Raw genomic sequence first — 21,708 nt, forward strand, 5'->3', positions numbered from 1 at the left:
CTGTATTTCCTATTGATTCCTATGGGCCTTGAAGCCCATAGGAATCAATGGGAAATACAGATTTGGTATTTACAGAATAAATACCGAATCCTGGCAGGGGGAACGGGGTGTCACTTTGACACCCTGTAGCACCCCAAATGCAGGCTTGTGTGCCATGTGGCACACATACATGCCCTAAGGGCATGTCTGTGTGTCATATGGCATAGGTTTACATGCACAGATGTGCATGTACACTGGAGACCGGTATTTGGCTACCTACATCTGGCACTTAATGATGTAAAAGGTCTCACTAATTACTCATTTTGTTTAGTTAAACATCCTGCAGCAATATAGCATAGTGCAGAATGCCCAATTAACATATGTGCACAATATCTAGTTATATCTGTATATATTATAGGGACTATCGTTTACCGTGCTCTGAATACCAAATGCGATGTGCGACTTGCCTGTTTTTTGATAGTGGTTAAAATGAACTAAAATTAACAGTGTATATAATGGTGATCAGTTAGGTAGGTTAATACATGTTATAGTTTTGATATTCATAATTGCAGTTTGTAGTATTTTTAATGTAATGAATGGACTGAGCTTTGTTCTTGTTGCCAAGTTTAGTCTGCCTGGCTTGTAGCACTTAGTGGCTTGTCTACTATAGTTAGTCAGACACCAAACTTCAACACTATTTGGGCTGGTAATTCCTTTAAGCAGGAAACTCAAGTCACTGGCTTCAGTACTGATCAGGTTTCCTTTGACAAATCTCGTAATACACTCAAATGTACTCATGATAGACCTGCTAAACATGTGCGTACGGTCTGACACTTTTTGTGATGTCACGTCCTGTGAGGTCATTGGTTGTGATGCCACTTCCTGTGATGTCACACGTTTTGATGTTACCTGCTGAGATTTCTCTTACATACTACCTAACTTGGTTAGTCCCCCCACTTCTTTTTTTAGGACGTGTGCCTTGATTGTCGGCAGAGACTCTCACTGGCGCCATCTTGGGGTAGTGTTTCAAATCCAAAATATGGCGCACAAAACATGTAAGATGCATCTTCAGCGCCATGCCAAAAAGGTTGCCGCTTTTTATTTACATTTCACTCCACTCTTTTTTTTAAATTTCGCTTTTATTTTTAAATAGAAGTTATTGAAAAATATAAAAAGTGATGCCCTCTCTCCCATTCCCTTCCCCACCCATTTCAGTATTAAACTCTGAAGTCTTAATATGTCTCTGTATGCTATGGTGATTTGTCCCAGCGTTGAAATCTCTTCTGTAATGTGCCAAATGCAAGAAAATGCTGCAAGAGTCAGGGAGTGTCCCTTCAACCATAATGATGGTGAAAGCCGTGACCTCTGCATGACCTCTAGTCACAAGAACCAAAAGCACTTCCTCTTTGACCGTTTGGACTCCATCTTGGGCGGCTGCTTTGGTGCCGGCGAGGGCTCTTGCTGGCTTGGCGCGGGGGGCGGCGGCACGATCTGGGGGGAGTCATCGTCGAGCGAGCTGAGGACCCGCAGGAAGCGGCCCTCCTGCTGACGGAAGTCATGCTCAACACTGCAGAGGGAAGAGAAAGAGAGAAAGGACACAGTGATGAAGTGCAGAACGGGTAAACGGTAACCATGACAATATGGCGGAGCTGCGCTGCGCACTGGGCTGAATATCATAACATCTCAAATTGGGGATTATAATCAAATATGCCCACAACCACATACTCCATGCCACTGTTTTAGAATATAGGCATTTCTTGACCGTCTTTCCATCTGGCTAGCTGCCACCATCCATTGCTACTCGTCCTCAAGCGCTGGGACGCCCCGTTGCTGGGGCAGCCATGCGCTAAATAAGTATTTTTAACATAACATAACTGTTTGACCGTATGTAAGTGAGCAACAGAGTGTAGAGGCTCCTCTGTGGAGGAAGTAAGGAAGAAACACGCCAGGCAAGAGAAAGTGAAACTCAGAAAGCGTGAGGCGTATTCTTCAAGTAAAGGACACAGGAGTCAAACATCCATCTAAGCCAAGAGATCAGCGGTAACTGCCAACCCTAGGAACCAACAAACTAGAACCCACCACATCCCATGCATAGAACCTCACCGAAGGTATAAGGAATAAGCATTGATAAAAGCAAATAGCAATACACATACTGCATTCATCATACATTACTTAATTTCCCCCATTTCATGAAGACATTTTTATTTAAGTAAGAGAGGAACAGAACACAAAACTACAATAAAATTAAATAATTGAGCTGGAAAATATCCTGCATCTTCGTGGGTGGTTTTATCACACGAAGAGGCCTAGCCACCCATTCACTCTGAAATCTTCCACCAGCCAGGGTTTTTACTGCCCTGGAATCTGGGAAATGAAAACATTACCTCCAGAACCATCTTCATTTCCTCCACCACCTTGCTTGGAACCCTTATCTGAATTATCCTGTGCATGTTCTGTAAAATTCTGGTTTTACATTTGGTCATCCCTACCTGCCTACCTACCTACCTACCTACCTAGGTTGACATATGTTGTTAACATAGATTCAGAAAGGACACATTCATTATAGGTTTGTAAAAATACTTTTTCATGTTCTTCTGAAATGGGAACTGCACTATTACAGAGAAGAACAGAAGCTTTGATGGTCTTCTTCACCCCTTTAATTAGTTTCAAAAACTGAGACTCCCTTTCAGCACTCTATAAGGATGTTTTAATAAAACCCAACTCCCTTCTACAATAGTCAGTTCTTTAGTATGATTTCTACATCAAAATTCATTTTTTGAGCTATTTGTTTACACAAAACTCTCTCTTCCATTTTGATCCCCTCATCCCAATTCTCCGATTTGTCCTTATAACACTTCTCTTTAAGCCGGACAGGTAGCAGTGTAGTCCTCGCTTCTCTGCCCCTCAACAACTTATACGGTGAGACCCCCATCGCTGCATGAGGTATAGTTAAGTAGGCCCACGTTTTTTGTTTGAGGTGATCATTGGAATGAGATGGAAATGACCTGAAAAATTCAATGCTACTTTTTCCCATTGTCCATCAGGAAGAGAAACAGGAAAAAGAGGCTTGTTTACAGTTTTCCAGTGTTAATCAGACACAATGCATTCTGGACATCTATCAATAAAACTGGAAGTTTGTTAACCCATGTTTGGCTACCAATAAGCCAGGCCTAACTTTCTGCAAGTTATAATAATACCTTAATGTCCCTCGTAGGCATAGCCAATTATGCATTCACACAACCCTTCAGAGGGAACAAACAGTCCATTCCTCAAACAAATTTACCTTCCCATTTGAGCTCTGAAGAAAGCTGCCAAAAGCCCTTGAACTCTTTATCCAATATGTTAAAAGGTGGATACCTCTCCTTTACATGTTTAAACACTTTCTGCAACACAAAATGTTGCACTGTTCTATTCTGCTTCTGTGATGTGCAGTTTACATTCAGCAATAGCTCAGTCACAACTACCACACATTCACATTCATCATTGTCATGACACAATTCTTTATCTGGCAGAGGTACAAGAGAAAAGCAATCTGCCCTAAAGTTCTTTCCCCTTAAATGTATTTAAGTCACATTCACCACCAATTGCTTAATATCTTTAAAACCTTAATTTGTTTAACCCGGCCACTCAAACTTAGCACATTTTTCGAGAAGTGATTATAATGGTTGTACCATCAATGCATACCCTGGGATAAATCTGGCATAGTAGTTAAATAAACACAGGAAAGAAGCCTTATTACTAGGTGATGGCACTTTCTAAATGGCCTGTACATTGCAAAATGTAGGTCTAATACCTTCACTTGAAATATACATCCTTAAAATTCAACTTGCTTGACTAGCAATCTACATTTCCCAGGTGTAACTGTCATCCCTCCTTCTTTTAAGATACTCAACACCTTATCACACATAACAAATTGCTGTCACAGAGTTTCTGTGAAAAGAAGAATGTCATCTTGAACGGTCTGCACTCCTTCAAGATCACCAAACAAAACATCCATCATGCACTTACCGCTAATGCCAAAACAAATAGTATTCGTAAATACTAAAAAGCCCAATGCAGCGTCACAAACTATTCTGACTTCATGCCTAAAGAATTTTGATGGTAGGAAGAAGGTAGCTCTGTAGTGGAAAAATATTTAGCATCCCCAACATTGGCTAACATCTCTTGAATGTGTGATAGAGGATGTCAATCTACCAAGATATTCTGGTTTAATGTTATGTAATGTTAGGTTTCGTGTTTTGCAAAGCACCTGATTACTCTCAAAGGAGTGTCCCTGCACTGGAAGTTACAGCACTACCGGTCTGTCATATCAGGTGTGATTTATCTTAAGGGGCCTGACAGTCCTAAGTTCTTTGCTTGAATAAACAGGTCTTTAGGGTTTTCCAGAACCTCATTTCCGATGGTTCCATTCTGAGGTCCAGTGGCATGGAGTTCCAGAGTTTAACGATCTTAAATCAACACATACACATAAGTCCCCTGTGTGCTTATGTGTCAAGACCACTGGAGGGATACCCACTCCTAAGAGTCAGCAGGTCTAACCACTCCTTCAGCACATAACTTAACTAAACCTTTTTTTTACACTTAAGGGTATTGGACTGACTTTATGTATGATTCGGACAGCATTCTCTTTCAAACTAATCTCATGCTAAAATCCTTTGACAACAACATGGATATTTATCTGTCACAGTCTGTGCTATATCCTTATCAGTGCTTACTGCCAAACCCAGGATATCACCAGGGACAGACTGGGAACGCAAACCAGCCAGCGAAATTAAGTGAGACCAGCGGCGGGGGGGGGGGTGCTGGTGGGAACCACTGGTGCTGCTTTTGCTCTGCTGCAAAACCAGCCCCCAGTAACAAAAATGGCCCCCACCGGTCCCAACCTGGCCCCCACCCTTCCGGCCCACCGGGGAAACATCTGATGCCCGCAATGGCCAGTCAGGCCCTGAATTTTAACCAAAACAATATGATTTTCATAACCAGTTCTCAGAATAATTCTCAACCTTGCCAAATATTTCCACCCCACTATGTCACAACCTCTCATCGCACATACACTTTCATCCAAATGGTTCTACCCAAACTTTCAAATGTAACCTCAAAATACCCAAACGTATCAATATTATAATGCCCAAACACTTTAGGATTGACATCCAGAGATTTAAGGCAATACTTAGACCAAAACTTTTAATATGTAGTGTCTGCCAAAATGATAATAGGTGCCACAGATTCCGCCATAACAAATAGTGAAATTCCATTAACAGATGCTTGACAACTTGGCCCCTTCATTCTCTTCCTAGTGCTAGTGTCCTTTGCCGTATCCAATGTAAATAAAACATTGTCAAATTTTCCAATATGCACATAAGCATTACACCTGTAACAATTGTTTGTGAACTTCTTGTTTTTCACAACCTTCACATTCATTGCACACACAGAATTCTTTGCAGAAATGCAACTGACAGGAGATAAACCTTTTTGATTAGTCAAAGCTTGCGATGAAACAAAAGACCTATCTATACTTTTAGCTATGTCTATGGCTTCTAGCAATGTATGATTATGACATATTAACAGATGTTCCTGTGTTTTCTTAGAGTAGCAGTTAATTAAAACTGGTTTCTTATATAGATGTCTGCATTAGTCTCAAATTCACAGGTGGAAGCTAACACACGTTAAGCAGCAATAAACTCCTCCACCAATTCCACACTATATTGTTTTCTTTTGAAAAAATTACGGCTCTCCATTAGTGCACTGGACTCTTCCCAATTTTTTTTTGTGCTTCTTTTGGTTAAATGTACGTATTCCAAACAGCATTTTCCTCTGTGGGAGCAGCTAGCATTGGAAGATTGTCAAAAACTCTTTGCCCAGCTATACCCAAATGATTGACTAACCATGCCAACTTTCTGGGAGGCTCATATCCACTAGCATCAATTGCAGGTAAGTAATTTTCAAAAACACATAATCACTCTTTCCATTTTAATTCTGGCTTGCCAGTCTTCTGCAGAAATGGTGGAGGTTGTATCACTCCTTGGTTAGATGCCATGGTCCACAGAGTCCAAAGGGTATATAGAGGTAAAAAAATATGGAAAGTACCTAAAATGCAGACTAAGATATGTTTGCAGCAAACTGCTGCTCAAAAACACTTGCTGTAAGCAATATGCATTTGCTGACCATAATACCTCAAAGGTAACTCCACACTCGTGAATTTGCTGAAAAAAGTATTACAAAGTTCCCCAAACGTTTTTTTAAATCTCTCTCCTGACATCCTATATACTGCACACTGGTGAGCATGCATACAATGCAACGCGCACAACCAGAACCGTCGCACCACACATCTGATGAAAAAACAGCCCGATCAAAGACGCCAGATGCTCGTTGTTCAGGGCTGCATAGTGCAGCACGCATATAAAGTCGGAAAAGAAAGGAGAAATACAAGCATTTCTCTGTGATAGCACCTGGTTGGAGTGACGCAATTTTGGTAAATAGGGTTTTGTGTCAAAACCATGGGTGGTTGCAGGGGTACGCCTATGCATCCCCCATGGAATACCCCCTTGGTGCTAAGTATTGCAAATCAGTGCTGTGCGCTGCTTTGTGCTACTTTCAAGTGATTTTTTAGTGCAAATCAGGTTTTCCACGAGAAAGCAAATTAGAAAAAAATAAGATTTTGTGTCGATTTGCATCACTTTTGTCATCAACAACCCTTGCTCTTTGCCCAGGTCATCAACAAACTTTGCACTTTGCCTGAGTCATCAACAAAACTTTGCACTTTGCCCGGGTCATCAACAAACTTTGCACTTTGCCCGGGTCATCAACAAACTTTGCACTTTGCCTAGGGCCACAAAAAGTCTTGCACTGACCTTTGGTGCTCTCAATACAGCACCCTTCACATGCTTGAAATCCTAAGACACGGCAGGGCAAGACAAGTGAAAATAATACCGCACACGAAGCAGCAGAACCATGCACCTCAACTTTCCCTGTTTATTAACACTTTGATGGCCCACCCATCATTCCACCGTCATCGCCACACGCTGACCACTCGCCACCCACAGCACTTGCACCAAGGGAAGACACCACAGGCTTGCAGGGGCTTTCTTCTTTAACACTAGTGCTTAATCCGTGCCGGTGGCTGCCGGCTGTGGGAAGCGGCACCTATTCCGGGGGCCAGGATTTATTTTCACTTGGTTTGCCCCAGGAAGGGTGATGCTTCAGGGAGCAACCTTCAGAGAAGGCATCCGGCCTCGCGGAACCCTGCATGGGGCAACATTCAGTCTTCGCCTGCTGGGAGATTTAAAGAACCAAGAAAATCACTTAATCTGTAGACAAAATGTGGGAGCGGGGACAAAGTGGCAAAGTTACCCCAGCAGCTACTCACACCCGGGTCCAAGTCTGCCCCTTTCTGAGATTTTGGGCCAAAAGTGAAGATTTCAGCAGGAGCTTGACAATGATGTGCCCAACTCTGAGGGTTGTGTGATGGAACCACGCATGTGTTTACCACGCTTGCTGGTTCCACGGAGTCTGTACAATGCAAGTCTTAACCACGAATATGACTTTACCACGCATGCCTTTACAATGATTTATGCGTTGTCACAGCATGTATGGTTAACACATTTCTATGCCCTACGTCCTCAGTCCTAAAACTACCCCTCTCCCTCCTGAAAACCAACCGGAACTTACGCTTCCTTTGTCTAAACATATTTACGATTTTGATGTCGTCACCCAAAAATAAAAGCAGTACCATGTGATGACCTGCCCTCAGATTCTATGGGTTAACCCTCATTCCAGTGGAGAAGTGTGGCTCAATGGTTAGAGCAGGCAGACCTCGATGCAGAGCTCTGGCCAGGGACCAGGGTTCGATTCCTGCCTCGGCGGGTCTCGGGCTCATTAATTCCCCTGACCGGATATTCTCGCCTCAGTGCCTATTCCAATCATGGAGTCCCACTCTGCAACTCTGGGCAATAGCTTGCTTAGTCTCCACAACGGCTCCCACAACGCGAGGGATGCCTGGTCTGCACCATGGGGGTGCCCAGGAGTGGACACTTCACAGGGAAAGCCAGGAAGGGTTCCCTTGCGGTATTCGTACAAGCGCCGGGAAACCCACTGCGGCTAGCTGTGCGCTATACAAGTACAAAAACATTTACATTTACATTCCATGGCTCTATTGTCACTGCTTGAATAGACTTTTTTGGGTGGTAAGGTGCTTCCGGAGTCTGGTGCAAGTAATTGTGATTTTCAGAGTCAATTCCGTTGGCTGGAGGCGGTTATATGAATGGAGGGTGGATTTCAAGCATGTGAAAGGTGCTGTATTGAGAGCACCAAAGGTCAGTGCAAGACTTTTTGTGGACCTAGGCACAGTGCAAAGTTTGTTGATGACCCGGGCAAAGTGCAAGGGTTGTTGATGACCTGGGAAGAGTGCAAAGGTTGTTGCTTGCATGAGTAAACTGCAAGGGTTGTTTCTGGCCTGGGTAGAGTGCATTTTAACACTACCCCTTGAGGCCATAGTACACATTCAGGGGTATATGTACAAACCCCTATAGCCGCCACAACATCATTTTTACTGACTTTGTGGTGGTGATAGGGGCTGCACCGTATTTACAAGGCAGCGTTAAACCACTTAACATGGCTTAATGCTGCCTTGTAAATAAGGCCCCCTTTCACGCTATGGTTAACGTGAAAGGGGTGGACAGTGGGTGTTGTGGTGGGCGTTCCACTGCAACACCCATTCATTTTGACAATGTCCCCTATGTACAAGGGTCACGCATATAGGAGGCAGCGCCAAAATAAAGACCAGAAAAACCATGGAAAAAGCAAACTGTCATGGTTTGTTTATGTACAAGAAGGTGTTCCTTCCTGTAAATAAACAATCTTTTAAAAAAAATCAATTTTGTAACTTTCATGTGTGCTGCATTAAGCAGCACACATGACAGTTATAAAATGGCATTTTAGGATTGTTTGTGTGCAAGAGAGACATCTTCCTACAAATAAACAATCCTCCCCTGCATGCAGACACCCTTGCACTATGGTGCAAGGGTGCCTGCGTTTACACTAACTTGCTAAACTTAGCGCCATTGCATGGGGAAATGCAAGGCTGCACCTCATTCTTGTAAATATGGTGCAGCCTTGCGTATCAGAAGTGGCGGAGAGAGGCGTTCAGCCAGGAAGGCTGACGCCTCCCTCTGCCACTTCCTTGTGAATATCCCCCTCGGTGCCCTGTGATTGTGAGGCGAGAGTCAGTGCCTCAATGGGACATTAAAATATTGCACTTTTGGGGGCATTTGTTCAAGGAAGTGGCTGAGTGAGACGTTAGCCGTCATGGCTTAACGCCTCACTCCACCACTTCAGAAACACAAGGCTGAACCATATTTACAAGGATATGGTGCAGCCTTGCGTTTCCCCCTGCGTTGGCACTACACTTAGCAGTGTAGCATCAACACAGGCACCATTGCACCAGAGTGCAAAGGTGTCTGCATGCAGGAGAGGATTGTTCATGTGTAGGAAGGTGCCCCTTCCTGCACATTTCTGCACATAAACAATCTTTTACTGCTAATTTGTTACTTCTATGTTTGCTGCCTAATGCAGCACACATGGTAGTCACAAAATTGTATTTTTTTAAAGATTGTTTACGTACATAAACAAGCCAAGACATTTCACTTTTTCCATGTGATCTGCACGAGGCAGCACACATGGAAATAGCAAAAACAAGGAGAAATCATGCATTTCTCCTCCCCTGGGGGCTGTTTTTGTTACCGGGGGTCAGCATTATCGGCCCCCTGTAACAAAATTGGCCAAAACCGGCCCTCGCAAACTGCTCGGCTGCACCCCCCCTCACCCTAGGAGGGGCCGGCCGAACAGTGTGCCAGGGCCGGTTTCGGTTCCCAGTCCGGCGCTGACTTTCATGCTAAGCATAGAGTGAAATGGTCGGCCTTGTTTACAAGGCTATGATAAGCCATGGTAAGTGACTTAACGCTGTCTTGTAAATAAGGCAGTGCCCCTATCGCCACCATGTCGTAAAAAGTGGCGTTGTGTTGGGGATAGGGGCTTGTACATATGCCTCTTAATGTTCCCCTGGCACTCCAGATAAATGACTACCAAAGGTTCTAAAAACCTCCCTTTATAAAGTGTATGGCGAGTGCTCCTAGGCAAAATACTGTTTTACCTGGAACTCTGAAGAATCGTGCACCTTTCCCGGGTGGGCCCCCACCCTTATGACTTGCACAAGGAGTCACCTTTAGTGCCACATGACAAAGCTGGATTTAGTAGTAAAAGTAAGTGGATTAAACAAAAACACATAAACCCATGGAAAAAGAAAGGCCTAAACACACGGAAAGCAATGAGAGCGAATCTGTCGTGTGCACTCCAGTCTCTCGGGATTCCCTATTAAACCCCCCCACATCCCCGGAACACATTTGGTTCCCAAATAGACCAGTGCCCTATGCTGTGTCTGCAGATGAATGCAAAAACAACAGTTGATGGACAGATTGCAGAACATGGTCATACATTCACCCCAGTACAGAGATCTGGGCTTAGATCCATCGATTTTGTGCTCACCGTGCCATTCCAGTTTGAACCCAGCCACATGCAAATCAGTCTTGACCCTGTGCCCCATGGGAACAGTCCAGCTCGAACTGCCAAGCCAGGTCCTCCCTGGACCCGAATCAAGCATCCTAGGACCAGTTTCTGGCTATCAGCCCTCCTCAGCCAGGATAGCTTGACTCCAGTGGCCTAGTGAGCACAGCCCTCACCAGCCAGGATAGCTTGACTCCAGTGGTGTGGAGAGCACGAGACTCACGTCTGAGCATACCCGTCCCACTCGGGGTGACAAATGCAAAAAAGTTGATGGACAGAATGTTAAACCCCCTACATCCCTGGAACCCATTTGGTTCCCAGATAGATCAGTGCCCTATGCTGTGTCTGCAGCTGCAGGGGGGTGGGGAGACTGGACAGGTCAGATGGGAAGACGTCCCACAGGTGATGAAGAGCCCCGGGTGGTCTGTGAGATTGACACCTAGCACAGGAAGTCTTAGCGCGTGCACAAAGCCTCTCACGTCCCATACATTAAAAGTGTGTCGAGGTGTTTTCGAGGCAGACGGAAGCTGTGCTGTCCCCGTGCGGCCTCTGTGACAGGCGTGAGGAGAGTTTGAGGAGTCTAGTGCTTAATGAAGCTGCCGAGGCCTCCAGCAGGCGCGGCGCTATGCGCCCAGAGGCCTCGCTGTGTCTCCGCCGCACCTCCTGGGCCGCCGATCCGATCCGGCCACGGCACACATCTAATTACAGTGACAGTCAGCCGGGATCGTGCCCGCCCCTGGTGTAATCCAGCAGCTGGAACAGGCCCACGGCAACCACCTCTCTGATCCCGCTGCTGACACCGAGTATGGCAGATAGCGCCACGACCCTTTCTCTGGAGAGGAACTCATGTAACTGAGTCTGACAGATAGCGCCTCGACCCTTCCTCTAGAGTCACTGGCAAAACAGAGTCTGACAGATAGCGCCTCGACCCTTTCTCTAGAGTCACTGGCACAACAGAGTCTGACAGATAGCGCCTCGACCCTTCCTCTAGAGTCACTGGCACAACAGAGTCTGACAGATAGCGCCTCGACCCTTCCTCTAGAGTCACTGGCAAAACAGAGTCTGACAGATAGCGCCTCGACCCTTTCTCTAGAGTCACTGGCACAACAGAGTCTGACAGATAGCGCCTCGACCCTTCCTCTAGAGTCACTGGCACAACAGAGTCTGACAGATAGCGCCACGACCCTTCCTCTAGAGTCACTGGCACAACAGAGTCTGACAGATAGCGCCTCGACCCTTCCTCTACAGTCACTGGCACAACAGAGTCTGACAGATAGCGCCTCGACCCTTCCTGTAGAGTCACTGGCACAACAGAGTCTGACAGATAGCGCCTCGACCCTTTCTCTAGAGTCACTGGCACAACAGAGTCTGACAGATAGCGCCTCGACCCTTTCTCTAGAGTCACTGGCACAACAGAGTCTGACAGATAGCGCCACGACCCTTCCTCTAGAGTCACTGGCACAACAGAGTCTGACAGATAGCGCCACGACCCTTCCTCTAGAGTCACTGGCACAACAGAGTCTGACAGATAGCGCCTCGACCCTTCCTCTAGAGTCACTGGCACAACAGAGTCTGACAGATAGCGCCTCGACCCTTCCTCTAGAGTCACTGGCACAACAGAGTCTGACAGATAGCGCCACGACCCTTCCTCTAGAGTCACTGGCACAACAGAGTCTGACAGATAGCGCCTCGACCCTTCCTCTAGAGTCACTGGCATAACAGAGTCTGACAGATAGCGCCTCGACCCTTCCTCTAGAGTCACTGGCACAACAGAGTCTGACAGATAGCGCCTCGACCCTTCCTCTAGAGTCACTGGCATAACAGAGTCTGACAGATAGCGCCTCGACCCTTCCTCTAGAGTCACTGGCATAACAGAGTCTGACAGATAGCGCCTCGACCCTTCCTCTAGAGTCACTGGCACAACAGAGTCTGACAGATAGCGCCACGACCCTTCCTCTAGAGTCACTGGCATAACAGAGTCTGACAGATAGCGCCTCGACCCTTCCTCTAGAGTCACTGGCACAACAGAGTCTGACAGATAGCGCCTCGACCCTTCCTCTAGAGTCACTGGCACAACAGAGTCTGACAGATAGCGCCACGACCCTTCCTCTAGAGTCACTGGCATAACAGAGTCTGACAGATAGCGCCTCGACCCTTCCTCTAGAGTCACTGGCACAACAGAGTCTGACAGATAGCGCCTCGACCCTTCCTCTAGAGTCACTGGCACAACAGAGTCTGACAGATAGCGCCTCGACCCTTCCTCTAGAGTCACTGGCACAACAGAGTCTGACAGATAGCGCCTCGACCCTTCCTCTAGAGTCACTGGCATAACAGAGTATGGCAGATAACGCCACGACCCTTTCTCTGGAGAGGCACTCATGTAACTGAGTCTGACAGATAGCGCCTCGACCCTTCCTCTAGAGTCACTGGCATAACAGAGTCTGACAGATAGCGCCTCGAGCCTTCCTCTAGAGCAGTGGTTCTCAAACTTTTGACTTCTGAGGACCCCCACTGAATCACTACTGGAAGCCGGGGACCCCCAAGCAATTTATGCAATCTAAATTTCTTTTTTAAAATGCCTTTTGAAGCAGAGGCAATTTCAAGAGGCAGACAGCCTGAATTGGGTCTATTGGCATGGACATGTATGCATACAGCAGTGTATTATTGAGTGGTACCCAAGGGCTTGTGGAAAGTGAGCAATCAGACAGCCGCACGGAAATCCTACTGCTGATCCTGGCTGCATCTATTTTTGCCTGCCTGCCAAATAACGGTAACCTAGACACATGTGCCTTTCAACGTTTTATTGCTTTTATTGTATTGCCTGTATTTTCATTGCTGTGTCTGTGACTTCTGTTGTCTGTCTTCCCCCGCTGCCTCTGAGTGGTCCGTGCCCCTTTTTCTTCCCTCTGTTCCCCTCGCTGTCCCCGTGCTGTCTCTGCCTGGTCTTTCCTTCTGTACCCCTCGCTGCCCCGTGTCTCTGCCCGGTTTTCCCTTCTGTTCCCCTAACTGCCCCCGTGCCTCTCTGCCCGTTCTGCCTTCTGTTCTTAGCTGCCCCTATATTTCTGTATTCTGTATTTTGCCTCTGTGCCATTCGTTTTTTGTGCCCGTCTGTCCTCTGTGCCACTTGTTTTTCCCTCGTTTTTGTGCCCCTTTTGCCTTCAATTCCACTCGTTTTTCCCTCGTTTTTTGTGCTTTTCTGCCCTCTGTTCCACTCGTTTTTTGTGCCTTTTTGCCCTCTGTTCCACTCGTTTTTCCCTCGTTTTTTGTGCCTTTCTGCCTTCTGTTCCATTCGTTTTTCCCTCGTTTTTTGTGCCCTTCTGCTCTCTGGTCCACTCGTTTTTTTGTGCCTTTCTGCCCTCGTTTTTCCCTCATTTTTTGTGCCTTTCTGCCCTCTGTGCCACTTTTTTTCCCCTAATTTTTTGTGCTTTTCTGCCCTATGTTCCACTCGTTTTTCCCTTGTTTCTTGTGCCTTTCCGCCCTCTGTTCCACTTGTTTTTTGTGCCTTTCTGCCCACTGTTCCACTTTGTTTTCCCCTCGTTTTTTGTGGCCTTCTGTGCCACTCGTTTTTATCCTTGTTTTTGTGCCCCTTTTGCCTTCTGTTCCGCTCGTTTCCCCAGCCGCTGTGCCCCCTCCCGCCCCTCCCGCCCCTCCCCCCTGACTGCCCACTGCCCATTCGCTGCCCCCGCCTCCCAATTGTATTGTTGTGGTCTCGCCACCCCTGCGCCAACATTCACAGCTCTTGTGTGCTGTGAGGACGCATGGGCGTTTCATTTTTCACTACGACGACAGGCACTCGACTCCTGCGGACCCTCTGGGAATGTCTCACGGACCCCTGGGGGTCCGTGGACCACAGTTTGGGAAACGCTGCTCTAGAGTCATTTGCGTAACAGAGTCTGACAGGTAGCGCCACATTCCTTCCTCTAGAGTCACTCGTGGAACAGAGTCTGACAGATAGCACACGACCCTTCCTCTAGAGCATACGTCTTCAAACTGTGGGGCACAGCATCCCCTCAGAGGGGGCGCGCACTCCACCCCACCCCTTAACCTTCTATTGTTCCTTCCAGGCCCATTAGGCTCCGTGTGTCTCAGTCCGAACAGCTGCTGCAGCGTGGGCTGCTGGGGACTCGTCTGGGCAGTGTCTGGAGAGTTATCTCCGGCACGCCCGAGCTTTTCACAGGTCTTTAACCCCTTCGGCGCTGATGACGAGCTCAGCTCGTCATCAGTTGCACCGCTCGCACGCTGATGACGAGCTGAGCTCGTCATCTAACGCGGCTTTTTGAAAAAAGCCGCGTAGCGCGAAAATCGCCGCAGCGCGCATGCGGTTAAAGACCATGTGCAACACATGCATATCTTGGGAACGGAGCACAAAGAGCCAAACAAGAGCTCTAAGCGAGCACAAACTAGTAGAAAAAGCTTGAAGAAGGGTACAAATAACACAAAAGGGCACAACTAAGCAGAAAATAGCAAAAAGGAAAAAGAAATGAGCAAAAAATGCACATCCCGAGTGCGACCTGTTTATGCTGCCTTGATAGGGAATTTCAGAATGGTTAATGGGTGCTTACCTGTTCAGGTTATTTTAAATATGCTTGGAGAAAGTCTGAGCCGAAAACTGACATATTGATAGCGAACTATTGAAACTTTCCTGTTACATTTGAATGGCATTCATAACTTCCTAAGCTCCGGTCATAAAAGGCATGATTGTAGGCTTAACAGAACCCCTTTAGAGAAAAACGACAATAAAGTAACTTTTTTTCTTTTCATGTAGTGTTTTTTGTTCATGCTTTTGTTTGACCTTTACTACTGTTTCGATGTCGCAGGTAAAGGGGCAGATCTACATGTTTAGCTGTGTCTGGGAATGCAACCTGCATTCAGACAACTCACTCCTCATTCTCGCCCTTCACTTTCACACTCATCCTGCACTCACAGGGATCACAATGTACTCACACTGATCACCATGCACTCACACCACCTGCTCACCCTGCACTCAGTGACCACACTGCACTATGCCACTCACCATGAACTCACATCGTTCTCCCTCCACTTACCCTGCGGTCACATGAACACACCGCTCACTCTGCACTCACAGTGATCACTTTGCACTCACAATACTCTTGCGCTGTTCACCCTGTACCTCACCCTGCAGTCACACGAGCACACTACTCACCCTGCTCATGTGACACTCCACTCACCTGTTTCCCTCACTTCTCACTCTTCAATCTCACTCAAACAAGCCCATCACGAACCATACATTCATTTGTCCCGCTCTGCACTTACATCTGCATCCAAATGGTCACCTCACTCACCCTGCAGCCACTCCTCTCACCCTACTCTCACACTGTTGCATCATTCACCGTGCACTCACATGGGCACTCCTGTCACCCACACAGCGCAGAGGGCTAATGTGCCTGCTACAAAAAATGTGTACCATGCAGATCACAGAACTGAGTGTTCGTGAACTACGTTAGCCCTATAAAAAAGTGAAATGTTGGTCAGAAAGTGGCTATAGAGCAATGAGGTGCATTGTTGGCGAGTGTTAGTGAGGGAATTCATGGAGAAGGAGGAAATGGTAAAGGAGGCGCTCAAAAATTCTGTTGCACCGTGGGCGACCAGTGTTAGGACCAGCTCTGGCTGGAAGTCTTAGCCCCCCCCCCCGAAGTTCGGGTCTAGTTGCACCCCTGGTTGCTTCCCAAGTCAGAAGTAGGGGCCAGATGTAGCTCGGCAATTACCGGTCAGTAACGGCCGATTTCGGCCGTTACCGACCGGTAATTGGGAATTGACATGTAGGGGGCCATTGATTTACAGAATCGGTAATTTTACCGATTCGGTAAATATACAGAGTCGATAAAATACCGAATCGGTAAAATTACCGATTCTGTAAATCAATATGTAGATGGCACTGTAATCAGTGCCACAGGCCCTTACCGAATCGTTATTTACCATGGAATACTATTCCATGGTAAATAACGAATTCCAGTGTACATACACATCTGTGCATGTACACCAGTGCCATGTGGCACACATAAGGGCATGTCTGTGTGTCACATGGCACACAAGCCCGAAACAGGGGTGCAACAGGGTGTCAAAGTGACACACTGTCCCCCTTGTAAAATCGGTAATTTTACCGATTCGATAATTACCGAATCTGTATTTCCCATTGAACCCTATGGGCTTCAAAGCCCATAGGAATCAATGGGAAATACCGATTCGGTATTTACCGAATCGGTAAATACCGAATCTTACAGATTCGGTAATTGTAATTAAAAAAATTACCTACATCTGCCTCCTTCCAATTTACCGATTCATAAATACCGAATCGGTAAAATTCGGTATTTATGAGTCGGTAAATTAGATTTACCTACATCGGGGCCCTATATTTGCTGTCTGTTTTCCTACCCCCCTCTTGAGTTAGGGCTCTCTGATAGGAGTAGTCATCCAGAACCGCCAATCAGCATGTAGTTCCTAAACCAGAGCACTGCTTTGACATCAGCACTGATGTTCCTCCAATGAACAGGACAGCAGGAGAGATGCCAGGGAGTGCCGCAAATTTTGTATACATAAAGTTGCAAAATACTTCAACTTTGCTAATGAAACAGCACTTCTTCACTGTTGCCTTTTGCCTCGTGGTTGCTGAATTTGGCATCTGGTTGTTGCCGTTCGCCTCGCTCTTTAATCTTTCCCCCTCAAGGTTATCCTAGTTTGTACCCTGGCAGCTTCTGCATTTTACTGCAAGGAATATAAAATGGTTGTATCTTTCCTGAAGATTTCATTCTCCGGCAGGTCAGAGTGAAGAGCTTTTTGTTTTATTATTTTAAAGCTTTGCTCCTTTCCCCTTCATCCCACTACTAGTGGGGACGTTGGAGGCTTCAAGGCGGAGAGGATTTGGTGATAATGCCATAGGTGCTGACTTTGGTTCTGGGGAGCCAGGTTGGAGTCCTGGCATCGGCTCAACATCTTGTGATCCTGGGAAAAATCACTTAATTTACCAGTGACTTACGAAAAAGGAGTTTGACCTTGATTAAAGTCGCTGGTGCCTATTTAACATGTTCCAATCCCTAGAGCTGAGTACACAAGCCTAGTATAACAAATATTGTGAAGTATGCCTACCATCTGTCCTCACTTCTTTCTTAGACCAAATTCTAATGCTTTCTTGTGCAGTTATTTCTGAAACTTTAAAAGGTGATCTTCTTTCTAAGCCAACTTTGCTAACAAATTGACTCTTGATGCTGCTAGAGAATAAAGATGTATATATCCTCTTGAATCACTTATATCACATGTGTATGACGTAAATGTCCCCTAGGCCTTTTTGGAAAACTGTGGCTGGCCTCTTCCTGGCATGGCAACATCTGGCCATACTCCACATAATCACAGATTTTTTAATTGTGTAAGAAAGCATGTTTTGTGGAACCCCTTTTTCTGCTATCTTGTATAGGGGCAAAAATGTGGCGCAACAGCCAGAGCTGAAGACTGTGGAGCTGGGGAACCAGTTTCAATTCTTGGTGTGTGCTCAACATCCTGTGATTCTGGGCAAATCACTTAATCTCCCTGTGCTTACGAAAAATGAATGTCTGCTTGTGTAATGTAAAAGATGCTCCTATAAGGCGCTCCAATACCTATGGGTCATGTTTGCGCTATATAAAACAGCAAAAATATATTACAACATTTTGTGAGCACTCCTGTTTCCGGGTACTGCTCAAGACTGGAAGTGGAGCACAACCTAAGGATGGCAGAAGCAAGAATCCATCCACACACTGTCTCTGTGGAGAAAAACAAGCACACCCCTCACTGTGTTTTGGAAGTGTTTTTACTAATCTATCCTAAATTTTGTTTTATGTGAAAGATAAAGCACCAATATAATTTTTTGGGCCTAATGTTTTCTTGGAGAATTTTCAATTGAACTTTATAATAAGCACAAGCAGTACAAAAACTTCAGTTTACTAAACACTCTTACTTTATTTAATATGATTTGCCCTATAAGACGTGGGCTCTGCAGGAGGGAATGGCCATCAATGATGTAGAGTACCAGCTCCCAGAACGTTTTTTTCAGGTGGTAGCGGTGGGGGGGCTCGACGTGTAAAAAGGTTTAGATGGGGGGGCTCAGTCGACAAAAGTTTGAAGACCTCTGCTCTCGAGTCACTCCCATAATAGAGTCTGACAGAGAGCGCCACAGCCCTTCCTCTAGAGTCAGAGTCTGACAGAGAGCGCCACGACCCTTCCCCTAGAGTCACTCGCATAACACAGTCTGACAGAGAGCGCCACGACCCTTCCCCTAGAGTCACTCGCATAACAGAGTCTGACAGAGAGCGCCACGACCCTTTCCCTAGAGTCACTCGCGTAACACAGTCTGACAGAGAGCGCCACGACCCTTCCCCTAGAGTCACTCGCATAACAGAGTCTGACAGAGAGCGCCTCAACCCTTCCTCTAGAGTCATTCGCATAACAGAGTCTGACAGAGAGCGCCAAGACCCTTCCTCTAGAGTCACTCGCATAACATAGTCTGACAGAGAGCGCCACTGCCCTTCCCCTAGAGTCACTCGCATAACACAGTCTGACAGAGAGTGCCATGACACTTCCCCTAGAGTCACTCGCGTAACACAGTCTGACAGAGAGTGCCACGACCCTTCCCCTAGAGTCACTCGCATAACAGAGTCTGACAGAAAGCGCCACAACCCTTCCTCTAGAGTCACTCACAAAACAGAGTCTGACAGAGAGCGCCACGACCCTTCCTCTAGAGTCACTCGCATAACACAGTCTGACAGAGAGCGCCACGACCCTTCCTCTAGAGTCTCTTGCATAAGAGTCTGACAGAGAGCGCCACGACCCTTCCTCTAGAGTCACTCGCATAACACAGTCTGACAGAGAGCACCACGATCCTTCCTCTAGAGTCACTCGCATAACAGAGTCTGACAGAGAGCGCCACAACCCTTCCTCTAGAGTCATTCGCATAACACATCCCGACAGAGAGCGCCACGACCCTTCCTCTAGAGTCACTCGCATAACAGAGTCCAACAGAGAGCGCCACGACCCTTCCTCTAGAGTCACTCGCATAACAGAGTCTGACAGAGAGCGCCACGACCCTTCCTCTAGAGTCACTCGCATAACAGAGTCTGACAGAGAGCGCCACGACCCTTCCTCTAAAGTCACTCGCATAACAGAGTCTGACAGAGAGTGCCACGACCCTTCTCCTAGAGTCACTCGCATAACAAAGTCTGACAGAGTGCGCCACGACCCTTCCCCTAGAGTCACTCGCATAACAGAGTCTGACAGAGAGCTCCACGACCCTTCTCCTAGAGTCACTCGCATAACACAGTCTGACAGAGAGCGCCACGACCCTTCTCCTAGATTCACTCGCATAACAAAGTCTGACAGAGTGCGCCACGACCCTTCCCCTAGAGTCACTCGCATAACAGAGTCTGACAGAGAGCTCCACGACCCTTCTCCTAGAGTCACTCGCATAACACATCCTGACAGAGAGCGCCAGGACCCTTCCCCCAGAGTCACTCGCATAACAGAGTCTGACAGAGAGCGCCACGACCCTTCCCCCAGAGTCACTCGCATAACAGAGTCTGACAGAGAGCGCCACGACCCTTCCTCTAGAGTCACTTGCATAACAGTCTGACAGAGAGCGCCACGACCCTTCCCCAGAATCACTCGCATAACAGAGTCTGACAGAGAGTGCCACGACCCTTCCTCTAGAGTCACTCGCATAACATAGTCTAACAGAGAGCGCCATGACCCTTCCTCTGGAGTCACTCGCAAAACAGTCTGACAGAGAGCGCCACGACCCTTCCCCCAGAATCACTCGCATAACAGAGTCTGACAGAGAGCGCCACAACCCTTCCTCTAGAGTCACTCGCATAACATAGTCTGACAGAGAGTGCCACGACCCTTCCTCTAGAGTCATTTGCATAACACAGTCTGACAGAGAGCGCCACGGCCCTTCCTCTAGAATCACTCGCATAACAGAGTCTGACAGAGAGCGCCACGGCCCTTCCCCTAGAGTCACTCACATAACAGAGTCTGACAGAGAGCGCCACAACCCTTCCTTTAGAGTCACTTGCATAACACAGTCTGACAGAGAGCGCCATGACCCTTCCTCTAGAGTCACTCGCATAACAGAGTCTGACAGAGAGCGCCACGACCCTTCCTCTAGAGTCACTCGCATAACAGAGTCTGACAGAGAGTGCCACGACCCTTCTCCTAGAGTCACTCGCATAACAAAGTCTGACAGAGTGCGCCACGACCCTTCCCCTAGAGTCACTCGCATAACAGAGTCTGACAGAGAGCTTCACGACCCTACCCCTAGAGTCACTCGCATAACACATCCTGACAGAGAGCGCCACGACCCTTCCCCCAGAGTCACTCGCATAACAGAGTCTGACAGAGAGCGCCACAACCCTTCCCCCAGAGTCACTCGCATAACAGAGTCTGACAGAGAGCGCCACGACCCTTCCTCTAGAGTCACTCGCATAACAGTCTGACAGAGTGCGCCACGACCCTTCCCCCAGAATCACTCGCATAACAGAGTCTGACAGAGAGTGCCACGACCCTTCCTCTAGAGTCACTTGCATAACATAGTCTGACAGAGAGTGCCACGACCCTTCCCCCAGAATCACTTGCATAACAGAGTCTGACAGAGAGTGCCACGACCCTTCCTCTAGAGTCACTTGCATAACATAGTCTGACAGAGAGCGCCATGACCCTTCCTCTAGAGTCACTCGCATAACAGTCTGACAGAGAGCGCCACGACCCTTCCCCCAGAATCACTCGCATAACAGAGTCTGACAGAGAGCGCCACAACCCTTCCTCTAGAGTCACTCGCATAACAGAGTCTGACAGAGAGTGCCACGACCCTTCCTCTAGAGTCACTCGCATAACAGTCTGACAGAGTGCGCCACGATCCTTCCCCCAGATTCACTCGCATAACAGATTCTGACAGAGAGTGCCACGACCCTTCCTCTAGAGTCACTTGCATAACATAGTCTGACAGAGAGTGCCACGACCCTTCCCCCAGAATCACTCGCATAACAGAGTCTGACAGAGAGTGCCACGACCCTTCCTCTAGAGTCACTTGCATAACATAGTCTGACAGAGAGCGCCATGACCCTTCCTCTAGAGTCACTCGCATAACAGAGTCTGACAGAGAGCGCCACGACCCTTCCTCTAGAGTCATTT

The 21,708-nt window shown here is 47.2% G+C and overlaps 2 protein-coding genes across 2 annotated transcripts in view; one reads left to right on the forward strand and one right to left on the reverse strand.

The window, feature by feature from the left end:
- Positions 1–21,708, forward strand: part of LOC144821564 (dedicator of cytokinesis protein 2-like) — a 3,201,295-nt gene that overhangs the window by 1,947,557 nt on the left and 1,232,030 nt on the right. The window lies entirely within an intron of this gene.
- LOC144821565 (uncharacterized) overlaps positions 1,360–21,708 on the reverse strand; it is a 280,688-nt gene continuing 260,339 nt past the window's right edge. The window contains exon 3 of the mRNA XM_078678752.1: positions 1,360–1,546. Coding sequence (XP_078534878.1) covers positions 1,360–1,546 — 187 coding nt within the window. The remainder of the gene's footprint in view (positions 1,547–21,708) is intronic.

Source organism: Lissotriton helveticus, chromosome 2_2 (genome assembly GCF_964261635.1).
Source record: "Lissotriton helveticus chromosome 2_2, aLisHel1.1, whole genome shotgun sequence".
NCBI classification, from domain to species: Eukaryota; Metazoa; Chordata; class Amphibia; order Caudata; family Salamandridae; genus Lissotriton; species Lissotriton helveticus.